The sequence below is a fragment of the Blennius ocellaris genome (genome assembly GCF_963422515.1).
Source record: "Blennius ocellaris genome assembly, chromosome: 2".
Taxonomy (NCBI): Eukaryota; Metazoa; Chordata; class Actinopteri; order Blenniiformes; family Blenniidae; genus Blennius; species Blennius ocellaris.
In genome coordinates, this window is record NC_137651.1 from 22,103,855 (window position 1) to 22,120,051 (window position 16,197).

Genomic DNA, 16,197 nt, shown 5'->3' on the forward strand with positions numbered 1-16,197 from the left:
AGTTATCTATTGATTATTTTATTACATAGATTGGCGATGTTGAATTGGCAGCTGCACACCAGTTGGGTTCTATGCAATTATATATAGTTAATTTGTTGATTTCCACCTTCAGTGTACTAGAAAGGTGAATTTAAGTGTCTAAATGTTTAAATTATCAGAGTTTTAGCCGTCGGTGCTACCGTTAGTTTCACATTCACTGTCCGCCTTCATTTCTCTCCAGTTCACAAAAAAATTAAATAAACAAACAAAAAAAGCGCTCCTCAGGCTCAAGCTTTAGCACATACCTTGTGTTTTGGCGACTTAAATGCAAGAAAAGTGTAAGTTTTAAAGTTTTAAGGTCCGCGGAGTCCGGCCCGACGGGAGACGTGCGAAACAAGCCGTTACCCTGGCAACGGATGTTATACGTCACAGGCACGCGGTGGCTGACGCCATCACGTATTCTTGCGTTTCGATTTCTCGCCAGGTATTTCAACAGCGGTGACAGAAGTACTGTTGTCAATGGTTCCAAGTAACTTTTCATTCCCCCAAAAGATCTATCCAGTTATTCATTTATCAGGTTTTTACCATTTATATCCATAAATTTGTTTTTTCGAGGCAATACAATAGAAAAACGTTATTTTACCGAATGAAACATACAAATCAAAATCAAAATGTAAGGTTGAGATTTGAAAAACCTCCTGATTCTCATTGAATGTTTTATTCTCAAGTGTCCTGTCTATATATAAATATATATATAAATCTAAATAATTCCTCTGACCCTAATAACTCAAAATGTTTTAGTTATGAGGTCATTTCACATCACAGCAATTCCAGATCATCCCAAGATACCACTCAGTTAGTAGTTGGAAATTATGTAATTTCAAAATAAAACTACTTTACAAATAGAAAAATGGTAAAAATTATCAACCACAACATCATTTCATCTGATTTGAAGTTGGAATAACAATAAAATCCCTAGTTGTTATGAGGTCATTCCGTGGGCAATGATAGTAAAGCATCCCAGGATACCACAGTTAATATGAGGAAATTCTGATGTGAGGAATTCTGACACACACAAAGTAAAGCTTATTTATTATTCGTTATGACATTTACATAGAAATGCATTTCTTGCAGTTCTGTTACAGTACAATATTCTATTGCAGTTAGGGAGAATAACTTCTTCCAAAAAAAAGGGACATAAATTGTCTAATACAATAGCCTAATCCAGCAAGCCGATAATATTTAGCAGCACAGCTTTATTCAAGAATAAAATCTCAGAAAAAATGAAAGACGATAAATAATCTGAATAATAATAATGAGCAGCACAGTACAGTAAGGTACAGTACAGGTAAAGCAACAATCGATTTAAAGGCACTTGCTGAATGCATATTCATTCACCAGCCACTTCATTAGGAACACTGGCACAATCCAATGCAATCCAATAAAACAGATTGAACGCAAATCGAGTCGTGTTTGGATTTGTTTGATTTCTACTGGAGACTTTTGTTGTGGTGCTGTGTGTGTGTGTGTGTGTGTGTGTGTGTGTGTGTTGTTGCACTTTACTTTGTGGCTTCAGTATCCGAGTTTCAGCTTTTGTATTCATGTTGAACTCCTGCATCTTGACCTTTTCTGGTCAGGAGAAGAACACGAGTCGTCGTATTGGACTGCACACGATGGCTCCCTTGCAGCTAATTCAGTGTTCAGTGTGAATCAATAAAAACAAAAACAATACAAATCTTCTCTCTCACAACAAACTGATGCAAACGCAACAACCTATAAATACATTTCCAATAAACAGTGCAATAAAGTTCTCCGCTCTTTGTCTCCGGCAAACAGCATTAAGAAGGAATGATTCTTTGTTTTCAACTGAAAGGTTTCAGTAAATCAAAGAAACAGGAAGCGGAAAACAAGTGACAGGAAAATCTGCTACGCAATAAGTTCAAATAAACGACGCAACAGTGTGTTCACGTTCTAGAGGAGGACCTGACGTTGACTGGAATATCACACAAATAGACTTTTAAAAGCAGTAACATCGAGTTAAAGAGGCTGTGAGGGTTTAGAATAAGATAAACAGGATTCGATCCAGCTCACAGGCAGTAGTTCTGACTGGACAGTACTCAGATTATTATCACTCCCTCTGCGACAGATCCTCCGGCCAATACTGAAACCGGTTCAAGAGTCAGATGAAAATGATTACAGGGGTAAACTATTTTCATGAGCTCATCTGGAGGGGAAAATAGTGGGCGGAGCTTCTGGGCCTCATGCAGCAAAACAGAAAATAACTACAAAACAAAACTGATGGAAAAAAGAGAAAAAAGTTTCAGCAGCTATACGCGACATTTAAAAACACAGAATTCAAAAGACTCGCAAGGCATCTGTCAGTTTATGGATGGAGAGTAAAACAGATCTCAATTCTCCATCAATATTTCAGATTATTGAAGCTGAATCTCTGCAGTGATGAGACAAGATTATCTGTTGGATTTACCCACAATTCACCTTCTTTTACCGTCACCAGTAATAGAATCCCACAAACTTCAATAGGTTAGATTACAACTGTTAGCTCCTTTTGATTATTCATTTTTATCGTTTGAATTTCTGCAAGTTTCTTTCTTGCAGATCATTTTTATCATTTCAACACATCTGAGTGTTTGTTTATCCTTTTTTTTTTATTACAAACTCTGACAATTCATACCTGCTTCATAGAGGAATTTTAGCTCAAAAGAAGCAGAACATCACAAATATTTGTAACAGTGTGACAGAATTGGTGGATTAATCCTTAATCCACTAATTTTAATATCACAACTTTACAACCGTGGAAGTAATAAAAATAAAAAGAAACAACGATGTTAATTTTTAAGAAGTGAAAGAAAAGGAAACTTTTTTCCCTCCAAAGAAGAAGAGAAAACCTCATCAAGGAATTCGTAGGCATTAACTTGAGACAGGAAGTAGTTTTCCTGCATGAGGCTCGTCCATTTCAGCTCCAAGCCTAAAAGGACTTTAAAACAAAAACAACACGTCATGAAAGTCCTTGAATTTTCTCTCTGAACTGAATCTTCATCCTGACGTCTGAACATCACTTATAGAGGAAAAAAAACCTTCTCAAACCTCCTTTCCTGCCATTTTTGAGTATTAAAGTGTGGGAGTGAAGTGGCGGTCGGGGAAATCACCGTTTTCTTCTGCTACATAAACAGACGCCGATCACTCCTTCACTTCTCTCGACGAATCACCTGAACAAACACATCTGGATTTGTATTTTCCCTTTTCGTGAAAGAAGCATTCAAGTGATGTTGGGACTACAGTTTTTCAGCTTGTGATCAACGTCACTCCACGACACCTTCATCGGGACTTTTAGCCAGTGTGTTCCTTTACCGTCCAATTGAATCGATCAATCACGATGCAAGTCACAGGTTCCTAACGACCGTACAGGTTTGATCTGCGCAGTCTGAAGGACTTGCCTCGATTTCAGTCTATTATTATTATTATTATTATTATTTTCTTTTTTTTTACGCTGGAATCGAAAGCGTGACAGACTGAAGGAACTCCAGCAGGTCACCTGGGAGCTCAAGTCAGAACCATCAGTTCCAGAACTCGTCTCCGGACACAGCTGTGTTCAGACCGTTGATCCTCTCGGGGAGGAAACCCTCCTCCAGGGCCACTTTGGACTCGTGGACCTTGAAGAGAAAACAGATTTAGAAAAAAAAAAAAAAGAATAAATCCTGCTGGGACCAGTGTGTTGAAACAAACACGTCCCCCTTTTAATGTGAAAATCCAACGAACGGTGTCTGCTGGAGACTGACCTTGAAGGGTTCACTGATTCCGATGATGGACTGCATGACGCTGCTGAAGTAACACAGCACACACTCCCCGCCCCTCACTGGGATCTCCTCCTTGCTCACGTACACCTGCACAAACGCTCAACGTCAACGTCAACCCTGCGCGGACTTCCTCCGCCACGCCGCCGGAACACCGATCTACCTGCATGATTTCCTCGCTGAGGGCCACCTCGTCGTCTTTGACCCACGTGTATGTGATGTAGTCCGACGCGCCGCTGAACCCCACCTGGAGTTGTTATCACACAGATAAAACTCTTCAGCCGTCAGGCGACACGCCGACACGTAAGCGTGAGACGGCGACCGACCTTGTAGAGTCCGATCCAGTCCCAGGTGCTGCAGGGGAACGGCTGCAGGGGGCTGTAGATCACCATGGCGTCGATGTCGGCGCTCCAGTCGCCCTCGGCCTGCAGGCGCACCAGAGGAGCGTCCATCATCTTCCTCAGCTGCAGAGGGAAACAACCAGACGGAAAACGATCTCGGAGGTGCACTTTGAGTCATTTTGTCATTTGTCACGACTTTCTCGCCTGCAGACTGAAGATCCCGATGACGGGCTTGTGGTCGCTGACGCTGTACTCCATGATGCTTGTGTATAACTCCTGTTTGATCTTCAGTGGGTACTCCTCCTCCTCCTCCTCCTCCTCCTCCTCCTCCTCTTCTTCCTCCTTCTCCTCTCTCTCCTGCTGTGGCAGCTTCTTCTCATCCAACCCGCTCTTTTCTTCCCCTCGCTCGTCTGGCAGCGTCTTGGATCGGAGCCGCCACAGAATCCGGTCCGTCCAGGCCGGTTTGCGCTTTTTACCGCTGGACGTGTGGTTGGGAGGGGAAAGAGGAAGAGAGAGCAGAGGAGGAGAGTTAAGCTGAGGGGTTAAAGTCTGCGTTTCTGAACGAGGGTGGGGAAAAGTGACTGCATTAAAAACCTAAACTCTACGCCACCTGTCTAGTCTTCTTCTCGTCAATATTACCCGATGACATCTATGCCTTTCCGTGCAGATGTTGCGTGTTCTCTCCTGGTTTTTCCTTCCCACCAAAATCCAAAGGCTTACTTGTTTGGTTAATTGTTGACTCTAGACCAGAGGTGCTGAACGCTGGGCCTGCATGTTTTAGGTCAAATTACAGTGACGAGATCATTACATTCATCTGTGCTGAAGCAGAATGTCCTCTAAAACATGGCTCAACTGAACACCACGTTATCCACAGGCGGTGTGAATGTGTATCTATCTGTTACAGGAAACAGGGAAAGATACTTTTTAAAACTGTTTTCTGAAGGATTCAGAGCGTTTGTGCTGCTCACGCTTCATGACAACCAAAGAGTGTTTAAAGGAGCCTGAAAAGCAAATTACAGTCAATTTTCCAAGCGTTTCCGTGTGTGACGGTTGTCGAAACCTTCCTGTCCAAATGTGAAACTTAAAAAAAAAAACACACTGGGTGCCGAATGGACGATCAGAGTTGAGTTGACATCTCCAACCAATAAAAGCGTCATAGCAGAAGGCAGTTGCCACGCACAGACACACACACAGGCTGGATTACAGAAGCGTCTATTTGTGGACGTGTGAAAGCTGTTTTCCAGCAGCTGTACTGTGAATCTCCATCACGTTCATATAGACAAGCTCTGAAGTGATGCGGTGGAAAACACCAGCTGGTTAACAGGTTAAACGGTTTATTTCAAGAAGCCTGGTGGATTTTTGGGGGGATTTTTTTAGAAGCAAGTATGTTCTTCACAAAAACATACCGGCTTCATTTTCTCCTCTTCAGAAAACAAGTTTAATTCAACATCGTTCACACACACAGTTATGCAAAATTAGTTTTATCAACTTCCTGCGGAAATTTTAGTTTGCTTGCAAACAGCCTTACTATGGTTTAGCCTGAATAGAGTTAAAATTACAGCCTGCACATACTTTATCAGTAACTCTACTTCATTCCAGGCGTAATTCAACTTCCTGTCTCACTGACATTTTCTACTAAATGGATAGTTGAGAGAAAATATCTCAAAATTAAAAATAAATAAATAAAGGTGATTAGATGAAGAATAAAGGATTATATAGGAATGATAAAGATGCTGATTTGTTTTGTTTCTTTTCTTCATACTGAAAGCGCCTGAGTGACATTTTCATTTGAAATTAAGTTTATTCTAAAAACTGAAGTGACTTTATGACCATTTTTAAATATATGGGCCTCATAGTAATTTACGATTTTGTTTTTTGGTATAATATACATTACAGAGTACAAAGATTGTGGACTTTTGGAGGAAAGTTATAATTAGAAATGGTATTAATTTGCGATTTTCAATATATTTTTAATTCCTATAACTGGCAAATATGTTTTATGGACGTATTTTCAACATCACCGCAGTCTTTGACTGACATTAAAAGTATTTTAAATGAGGTTCACAGCTGATTTGAGTTCATGAGAATGTCATCATGGAAACACTCTTACTTTGTAAAAAAAAAAAAAAAAAAGATGAAAAAAGAAAAAACTTGATCTTAGTTGAAGTCTCCCATCTTTCTGTATTAGTATTGTTGTAAAAGTCAGTGTTTTAATCATGTGAGATCAAATATTTCAGTTTTCACTGAACATGCGTTTCAAAAAATTTAGCAATAAAAAAAAAAAAATCCACAACAGCGAGCATCAGGCGATCTGTCACATAGACAAGCAGGTCAAGTCTTTTGTTCACAGAGTTAAATTGTTAAAAATGTTAAATCGTCGCCATTCGGCCTTGAAGCTTCTGTGACGACGCTTCTTCTGCCTGCTGGTTAAAAGTCGTGTATTGTTCACACGCGTTAGACGAATTAAATACCAAAGCTATACAAAAACCAAAGCCAAGGTGCAAGACACACATGTGTTTTGGTTTCTTACTTAAAGCCAAACCATGTCCGGTAGCACCTGCAGAGTTCAGCAGAGGTAAAGAAAACGTTAAAAATAAAAAAGTGACCAGGAAGTTTGCTCAAGAGTGATTGATGAGGATTTCTTGTGTGTAGGTATGAAAAAGTCACCTGCTGTCGTAGGTGTTGGAGTTTCGGTCAAACTTGTACGTGGGCTGAAAGTCCAGAGGGCCTTCCTCGAACTCCTGCAGCAGCTGCTCCTTCTTCCTCATCATGATCAACTGGGAACGACAACACATTGGTAACTGAGGCTCACGCAGGTGAGGGAGAGCGGCGGGTTTCCCTCCGGGGGCCGGACCTGGTCTTTGCTCCACAGCAGGTTGTAGGTCTGGTCGTTGATGCAGGTCCGGACAAAGTGCATGCCGTGGTCCTGGATCCTGAAGTTCAGATCTCCCAACCAGAAAACCAGCCTGAGGAGGATAAAAGAAAAGCCTTCGAATTTTTAATGTGTACTTGTTTTATTCACACGTTTTATTTTCCTTCTGTGCTTGTTGTTCCGTGATGCTTTGTTATTTTGGGGAGGCCAGTTTTGTTGTAATTCTGCATTATATTCTTATTTGGTGCAAATAAATACAATTTTTAAAAAAAGCGACACTGATGAGTTTTAAGTTCAGATGAGGGGAACTTTTATAGAAAAATAAGCAATTTTTTCCCCATCTTTCACAAAATAAAATTGATCTGGAGCTGCAAAAGTCCCACTTAGCCTTCAAAATAAAAGGCAACACAGCTCATTAAGTTATAATATGCCACTGTCACTGTGTTAAATGAAATAAATCTACTGTTGGGTTTTCCCGTTTCCATAGAGACACACCTCTTTAAAAAAAAAAGTTGCATTTACAGTAGTGTGGAGGAACGTTGCCTCGAGTCTGCAGCTTCCAAGCATCGCTGGGTTTCGTCTCCTCACCTGTGATCCGCGATCTTCGGAGCCTTTTCACAGTCGAACGTCTGCGTGTCCACGATGCGCTCGAACTCGTCCACCCGCTCCAAGGCGTAGTCCATGTGAGCGGCCAGGTGGCAGTTCAGGAAGCAGAGCGTGTGGCCGTACAGCGAGAGGCTCACCGACACGCCGCCTTTGTTACCCTGACGGACGGCAAGAGGGGAAACCTGCTCAAACAGGAACGTCCGCTTCCGAGGTCCAGCTCACTAAATCACTAAAACACAGTGAGTTAGGATGTGGTTTTATTTCAAAACGTCCGATTCCTCATTTCAGAAACACAAAGGCATTACAAGCACAAACAATGAAGTCTTAGTAGTTTGAGTATTATACAAATCGAGAGGTGTGGCATTAGAGGGGTTGATCAGGCCTGTGTGGAGTGAAGTAAAGGTCATTCAGAGAAAAGCTGCAGTGTTGGAGCCGTGACACATTCAGACGTGTTCAGGGAAGTTTAAACTCTATCCAGACCAGAACGAAGTGTCATTTTCTACTCTAGATGAGCTCTCAGCTTGTTAAAATAGAGAATTATGTTCCATGTTAAAACAGAGGAATATGAAACGGTGTGTGCAGCCCAGCGTCGGGCTGAAGGCAGCACTTGAGATCACTTGACTTCAGTGTTTGCGTGACGTTTCCTTAATGATGAACTGCATGTTGGGTCTCCAGTCTGTACTGTGGAATAATGTGCAGCTTGTGCATTACAGTGCATTTTGTTCCGCCTCTTCTGCTTCTGACTCTGGGTCAAATTGCGCACGCATCATCATTTTTATTCCCAGTCTAACTCCCCAACTGCAACATGTTGGTTACCATGGAGACGGAGAGGTTTTTCCGACAAATACCGATATGGGAAAAGTACAAATGAAAGTTGATTGATTTTTAATCCCTTCAACTCACATTTTGAACAGTGATTGAGCTGAAAATTGAGCTGGACGGTCAATTTTCGGAAAAGACAGCCAAGAAAAAGAGCGGCGAAGTTGCTCAAAGCGTCTAAAATATGTTTAGAATGTAGCCATCGTTATTTGTCACCGTCTAAATTTGCCCGAATTCATCTTTTTTTCGCCGAAATACAGCAAATTATCCGCTCGTATACACAACTCGCAACTGAAATACGGTTTTGTATTACGCCCAGTGACGAGCACCGCGGTTGGTCAATTGATGCGATGTGTGAAAGGCGGCCTCCGATTGGTTCGTAATTCTCCGACTCATCCTGGCGTGTTCAAATGTTAAAGCAGGGAGGATTTTCCTTCCCAAGATACTGGAGTTATATCTGCAGAATCCACACAGGTGGTATAATTTACATGGTCCTATGATCGATCTAATCTTTGATTTCCAAAATGAAATGACAAAAAGGACGCCCATCATTTTTGGATGGACACTCAAAACCCAATTTCTGCCTAAAACCAGGTATCGGTCTTTGGTGTTTCGGCCAAAACTTACTGCTGGAAAAAGACAAGCCAAATAAGTCACATTGAACTGAAGCCTTTATCACTGCTTGGAGGGACCAAAGCGTATTTACATTGTCAGAAATCAAGACACTTTTTGAAGACACATTCTAAAGTTAGACTTATGTAAGTCTGGGGATAAAGTAAAGCTGTGTGTGTGTGTGTGTTGTGTGTTGTGTGGTGTGTGTGTGTGTGTGTGTGTGTGTGTGTGTGTGTGTGTGTGTGTGTGTGTGTGTGTGTGTGTGTGTGTGTGTGTGTGTGTGTGTGTGTGTGTGTGTGTGTGTGTGTGTGTGTGTACGCGCGCTACTCACCCAGTAGCCCAGCAGGCCCGTGCGTGTGAACGTCGTCTGGATGTTCCTGATGAAGGGGATGTGCTCCAGCTTGGAGAAGAAGAGCAGCAGCAGACCCTGCATCCTCACAGACGACACCTGAAAAACACACACACACACACACACACACACACACACACACACACACACACACACACACACACACACACACACACACACACACACACACACACACACACACACACACACACACACACACACACACACACACACACACACACACAGTGTAAACTCTTCATCACTACAACCAATGGAAAAAAAAAAAAACAGAAGCGCAGAGATCGCCGTGTTCTGGGAGGACACACACTTTGATGTAGTTCCTCGGCGCCAAGGTGGACATGAAGGTCTGACTCCACAAGTCGTCGAACAGCATGTCCGACAAGAACCGCAGCGGGCTCGAGTACACTTCCTGTAGACTTACACAGGGGAAAGACACACAGCGCGTTTTCAGTGCAAAAGCCTCATTTATGCGTCTTCCTTCTTCAGAAAAGTTTCACGTTTACACGGCAATATTTTGAAAACAATGTCCGTCTTCATGGCAATGGCACACTCTGAAAACAGACTGAAAGTAGGTTTCATGTAGGGCCACTAGGGGGTGCTGTTGTTTTTTGTTGTTGTTTTTTTTTTAATAAAGCCACATCAACACGCTATAAACATTAACAATGGGAGTACACAGATATTCCTATGGACAGATGAGGAAGTTTAATATGGAGAAAGTCCCAGAAGAAAATTGGATTGGGAGTCGTGACCCTCTGGAGGCCGCCATTGTTGTCATTGTCCATTTGCTGCTTCTTGTAAATAACTATTTACCAGCACGCAATCCACAGTGGCAGCACTTCCACTGTCAACAAAAAGCCGGGCCCCAAGCGTTTTCATCTCAAAGAATTACAATTTGGGAGCCATTTTTAGTGGCGCCGAGCACCGTTGCTGTGTAAACAGACACACACACCTCGACCTACCCGATGACGTAGAGGTCCGGGCTCTTCGGAGAGTTCAGGTGGAGAAGCGAGGCCACGTCGTCTGGTGGGTCGGCCGTGGCCACGTTCCACGTCACCACGTGCAGCCTGGAGGAGCGGGACGGAGGCGACAGAATGAGCCCCCCGCAGCAGAAAACCAATCAGCGGCGCCACGTGGCACTCTTGAGTTGTACTATCAAACACGTTCTTTCATGTTTTTTTTGCAGAAACCTATCAGAAGCAGATCAAGTTTAAACACCGTCTGACCACGAGAAGCCCAGCGGGACACAAAGACACAATCGTCCCTTCATCCAAACTCACCCCGGCCGTAATTATTACATTTCATGCATTCAAACATCGAGTGAATGACCTCGATTATCACACATCGAGAAAACTAGACGCTGAGAGATAGAGCAGCATTGTTCCAGTTCAGCTTAACCTTTCACAGGAAACTCATTTCACTGCTTAAAGAGCATTTAAAGGGTTACATTTCACCAGAGACTTCTTTAAAGTCACAAAAGTAATAACTACTTAAATGTATGTTATGTTAATATATCATTGTCTATAAGGCTTGTATACCCTGAAGATATTTCCCACGTGGCTTCGGTTCGATTACCATCATTTGTTTCCTAATAAAGACTTAAAATTTAAAAAGTAAATGGAAATGTTCAATATTTTGTATGTGAAGAGTTATTTTACGGTGTGTTTGAATATGAAATCACATTTCATTAAATTTCAATAAGGGCTGTAGGAGTCAATGTTTTAAAGCAGATTAATCTACCCTCACGATTAATCCGAATTACCATCATTAACCCATGTGCAGCACAGAATACCTCAAAATCCCCGAAACGTCTCTGCTGGTCTCTGACACACTTCGGGGCAGTTTGTCCAAGTGGACTTAACGTAGCAAATTCGCTGTTGCGCCAGAAAAAACAAGAAAAAAAAACCCAAATGGAAGAGTCGACCAGCACAACGTGCAAGGAGGAGTTTTCTTTTCACTGAAACACTTCCATCTTTAAATACAACATTAACGCGAAGCATCCATTCGGCTGGGATTCTGCTTGACGGCACCGATTTCAACACACTTTCAAAGAATCACATGAAGCATTTAAAGTGTCACGTTTTCTCATGAATTACACCAATTCTAAAAAAATCCCGGACAAGTGGCATGGGTTTTGTGATCGCCATAAACCCGTTAATTTTAGTTTGGAAAGAAAGGGGTAGCTTAGTGTAACCAGAGCTGTGCGAGTGGACCTGAAGCTGTCCTTCCTCGGCCTGCCGGCGGTGCGGCCGCACACGAGGAAGGCGCGGTCCAGGGTGCGGATCATCTCGTCGTGCAGCTCGTCCTCGGGGTTCCAGTCGTCCGTGGAGGTAATCAGCTGCTGGAGCCGGTGCCGCAGGGCCAGCTTGCCGCCCGTCGACTGCGTGGCGTCGCTGCAGACGCTGTCGGCGCGGGCGCGCCCCTCGCCGCCCGGCAGCCGAGCGATTTCATCCATGTCGGGTGGAGCTCGGTCGGGAACGTTTTGGGAGGTGGGCTCTTCTCTCTGCAGAGGCCGAGTGAAGTGAGCGAACTCCTGGCTCCACCGTTTGGATCAGAAAACTTTGTCTACAAGAGGCCTTTGTGTGCTAAAAATGACGATTAATCTCGTTGTAAAATGCATTAGGCCTATTAAACATTGAGAAACCTCCTCCCAGGCGTGAGTGTGCACTCCGCAAGCATTGTTTTCTGCCTCCAATCCGCATTAGGTGAGTATTGTTGAGCAACATAATCCACCTGCCAGAATGTGGTCAGATTTGGACAGCGGTGGGGGGGGCTGGTGTGTGTGTGGGGGGGGGGGCTGGCGCTGCATTCAGATAGATTCAAACTCCAATGAGATGGACAAAGTAATCTGGTACCTCTTAAATTAGCATCCGGGGACCAATACCTCTTTTTTTAAATGACTAGTATGAGTACTAACTTTTATCAACTTGCCGATACTGAGTATCGGTATGAGTGCGCATGTAATGCCAAATAAGGCAAATTCAGACTCCATATACAAATGATATAGCGAAGGCTAAGCGTTGCAACACGAGCCACCTCCTGACAGCCACTGTGTCGACACTACGCCCACCTCCAACAGTCCTACAGGACACATCGGGCAGTACGTGGCGTTTAGCGACGATACCGTCAGTCATATTTTAATCACAAGCAGCATCGCTGGTGTGTGAACTCAGGAACCCTGTATCGTGTATCATGTAGCATGGCGAGGAGTAAAACCCTCCGGGACCCACAGAGCACCAATGACTCACATCGGGCTTAATTCTGCTGCTCCAAATGTTACTGGTGATCAAGTTGTTGGTTTTTGTACGAATTGTCTTTCACCTCCTCTTGACATTTGGACAGATCATATTTTATAGTCTGTCTTACTTTTGTCAATCTCATTTATATTAAAGAATCTCCAAACCTCCGATACTGTTCCGTGTTCTCTTGCGTACCAACGATGTTGCCGAGACATGAAGTCACGTGGTACTCGCGGGTCGTGTCAGGGATCTGACTCCAACTTAATTATGAGTACTCGGTGCAGTATCGCACTTGACACTGGTGTCGGTACATCCCCTACTCCAACATCTATCCAAAACAAACCTCAGAAAGGGAGAAAATGAAACGTTCCGAAGCATCAAATGTAAAGATCACATTTAAAAGTTGAAGAGGACAAAATTCTAACTTCACACCAAAATGTGGACAAAGGTGAGGGTAGAAGGGCGTTTTTACGAGTCTGAAACCCATCACAGGAACAACACCAGCACACCCATGACCATCTGGTCTCAGCTCAGCCGGAACAGTCAAATATGAGCATAACAAACTTTAAAAAACCACAAGTCTTAATATTTAACTGTGTTTCGGTGCAAAAACACGCGAGTGCATGACAAAACAGTAAGCAGCTAAAAGTTAGTACTCGTCCTTTTAAAAAGTTGTATCCATACCAAAAATATTTTACTTTAATATTCTGTCATTCTTTCTTATTTTTTCTTTCAGTGCGTTACCTCTGGCTGTAAAAGTAACTGCTTCTCTCTGCCACCAGAGAGCCACATCTCTCTTAATGGTTACATTTTCACTAAACTCCCGTTTAATGTGTGCTGACAACAAAATGGAACGTGTCTGACTGGAAGTGACAGCGTTAGTCCGTCTAAACAGTGAGTGTGACGACCAAGGAGCATTAAGTTAATGTTTGCTGCTTATTCCTCGCTGGTTCTCTCGAGGTCATGCAACTATAACAACATCAATCGAATCTAACCATCCTGCAATAGTGCAGTCATGTGCTCGTGATGAAGAAGACACACTCCACTTTAATTTAAAGAGAACCGTCGTTGCACTCCTAAGTAATAAATACATGCAATCGAGTGCTAATCTCCAGTAACTTACATAACACAGCCTGGGAGAGATGGAGAGGCTGATCGACAGGTTAGAAAAGGTGTTATAATGACTTTAATTTAAATACGATGAAGGTTATGAAAGCATAAACAACCTGAAACAGTGGTTTCCCTTCTTCATGGCGGGGTTCGACTGCTCCTCGTCCTCCTCCATCGCCTCCTCTCTTCAATAAAGGAGGAGGTAAACAAGTGAACGGGACGCCCTGATCCTGTGGTTCGAGCGGTGCTAACGGAGCTAACGACGCCAGCAGTGCTAACAGTGTAAACCTACGGCGTAACCAGAGCGAACAGTGCTAAGAGGGCTTAGGCGAGCTAACAAAGCTAACAAGTGTCAACAGCTTCCGGTTTCGCTCGTGCCGCGCTCTGTGGTGTTTGTGACGTGATCGCAGCCAAATAAGCCATGAAGTTCATTAAACGCGTTTTTTTTTGCTTCATATAAACCATATCCCTCTGCAGTTAATAACAGCTTGTAACGATCTGTGCCAGACGCCACCTGCTGCGCTTTAACGCTTGTTGTCAAAGCTGCGTAGCAGCCAGGGTTGCCATGTCTGACTGACAGTGTCCACCATAAGCAAAATATCTCTACAAATCCGTATTAGGGAGAAAGAAAGAAAGAAAGAGCATATTTTATGACAAGCACACACATTTTGTTTATCTTTGCAACCCAGTACATAAAGAAATTTCTAAATTTTAGGAGTTTAAATGTTTTTTAAAATACAGCCAAGATCCTTAAAAGCTTCTGAAAATATAGATTTCGTGTCATGTATTCTTTCCAGGATAATCAAACACTGATATAATGGAATATTTGATTGTGTATAAAAAAAAAAAAACTACTTTTGAAGACAAAGTTGTGCTGTTCAGCCTTTTTAATTGCTCCGGTACAAAAAAGTCAAAATCATCTGCTAGGTTGAACCACAGCAGTCAACCTTCATGTTCCCACATGCAGCTACATCTGTGGTGTTAAAAACAAGACCTCTGGGACAAAACCTTGGTGGTTTTAGAGGTGACTCACCAGTAATATATGGTTATGTACTCGACATTGTTCATGCTTACTGAGTATTGTCCGGCATGCTAACTACATCATTTGCAGTGTTTGTTATTTCTGTGTAAACAGACGTCGTTTTTGAAATGTTGCTTTGTTAACATGTTAAATAGTGGCTCACTCATAAATATTGATGCAAATCCACAAGGAAACCCACAACCAAATAACTGTTTTTAATATATTCCACATCCATGTAACTTATTATGTAATATCCTTTTTAATTCAAAACATGACTTAGACCAGCCTCCCCGGGAAAGTCTATTCCAGGGTACTGGAGAGGAGGGTCCGGCCGTTAGTCGAACCTCGGATCCAAGAGGAACAATGCGGTTTTCGTCCTGGTCGTGGAACACTGGACCATCTCCATCAGGTGCTTGAGGGTTCGTGGGAGTTCGCCCAACCAGTCCACATGTGTTTTGTGGATCTGGAGAAGGCGTTCGACCGCGTCCCCCGAGATGTCCTGTGGGGGGTGCTCCGGGAGTACGGAGTCCGGGGTCCCTTGTTGAGGGCTGTTCGGTCCTTGTATTCCCGGAGCAGGAGTCTGGTTCGCATTGCCGGCAGTAAGTCGGACCTGTTTCCTGTGCACGTTGGCCTCCGGCAGGGGTGTCCTTTGTCACCGGTTCTGTTCATCATATATATGGACAGAATTTCTAGGCACAGCCGGGGGCCAGAGGGGGTCCGGTTTGGGGACCACAGAATCTCATCTCTGCTATTTGCGGATGATGTGGTTCTGTTGGCCCCATCAAGCCTGGATCTCCAGCGTGCACTGACACGGTTCGCAGCCGAGTGTGAAGCAGCTGGGATGAGGATCAGCACCTCTAAATCCGAGGCCATGGTTCTCGACCGGAAAAAGGTGGCTTGCCCCCTCCAGGTCGGTGGAGTGCCCTTGTCCCAAGTGGAGGAGTTTAAGTATCTTGGGGTCTTGTTCACGAGTGGGGGAAAGATGGAGCGTGAGATCGACAGGCGGATCGGTGCAGCGTCTGCAATCATGCGGACGTTGTATCGTTCCGTCGTGGTGAAGAAGGAGCTGAGCCAAAAAGCGAAGCTCTCGATTTACCGGTCGATCTTCGTTCCTACCCTCACCTATGGTCATGAACTATGGGTCATGACCGAAAGAACGAGATCTCGGATACAAGCGGCTGAAATGAGCTTCCTCCGTAGGGTGGCTGGGCGTACCCTTAGAGATAGGGTGAGGAGCTCAGTCACCAGGGAGGAGCTCGGAGTAGAGCCGCTGCTCCTCCACATCGAGAGGAGCCAGCTGAGGTGGCTCGGGCATCTATTTCGGATGCCCCCCGGACGCCTCCCGAGGGAGGTGTTTCGGGCATGTCCCTCCTGTAGGAGGCCTCGGGGCAGAACCAGGACACGCTGGAGGGACTATGT

The 16,197-nt window shown here is 43.7% G+C and overlaps 1 protein-coding gene across 2 annotated transcripts; it reads right to left on the reverse strand.

Annotated features, from left to right (window-relative positions):
- Positions 1-1,054: 1,054 nt before the first annotated feature.
- LOC308139603 (inositol polyphosphate 5-phosphatase K-like) lies at positions 1,055-12,367 on the reverse strand. Of its 2 annotated transcripts, XM_080509065.1 has the most exons (13): positions 11,622-12,367; positions 10,371-10,475; positions 9,719-9,827; positions 9,373-9,489; positions 7,593-7,768; positions 6,987-7,098; positions 6,800-6,909; positions 6,663-6,689; positions 4,337-4,610; positions 4,118-4,255; positions 3,955-4,038; positions 3,777-3,881; positions 1,055-3,650 (listed from the first exon to the last, which is right to left on the reverse strand). In XM_080509065.1, exons 1-13 carry the CDS (start codon positions 11,861-11,863, stop codon positions 3,555-3,557), a joined length of 1,695 nt encoding a protein of 564 aa, XP_080365191.1. In that variant the 5' UTR covers positions 11,864-12,367; the 3' UTR covers positions 1,055-3,554. The 2 variants fall into 2 exon arrangements, with proteins under 2 accessions (XP_080365191.1, XP_080365192.1); XM_080509066.1 differs by lacking the exon at positions 6,663-6,689.
- Positions 12,368-16,197: the final 3,830 nt, after the last annotated feature.

Coding starts and splice junctions, on each gene's coding strand:
- LOC308139603 (XM_080509065.1), bottom strand. CDS start 11,863: ATGGATGAAATCGCTCGGCTGCCGGGCGGCGAGGGGCGCGCCCGCGCC. Junction 7,099..7,592: donor CCGAAGATCGCGGATCACAG/GTGAGGAGACGA, acceptor TATCCTCCTCAG/GCTGGTTTTCTGGTTGGGAG. Junction 6,690..6,799: donor TCCAACACCTACGACAGCAG/GTGACTTTTTCA, acceptor TGAACTCTGCAG/GTGCTACCGGACATGGTTTG.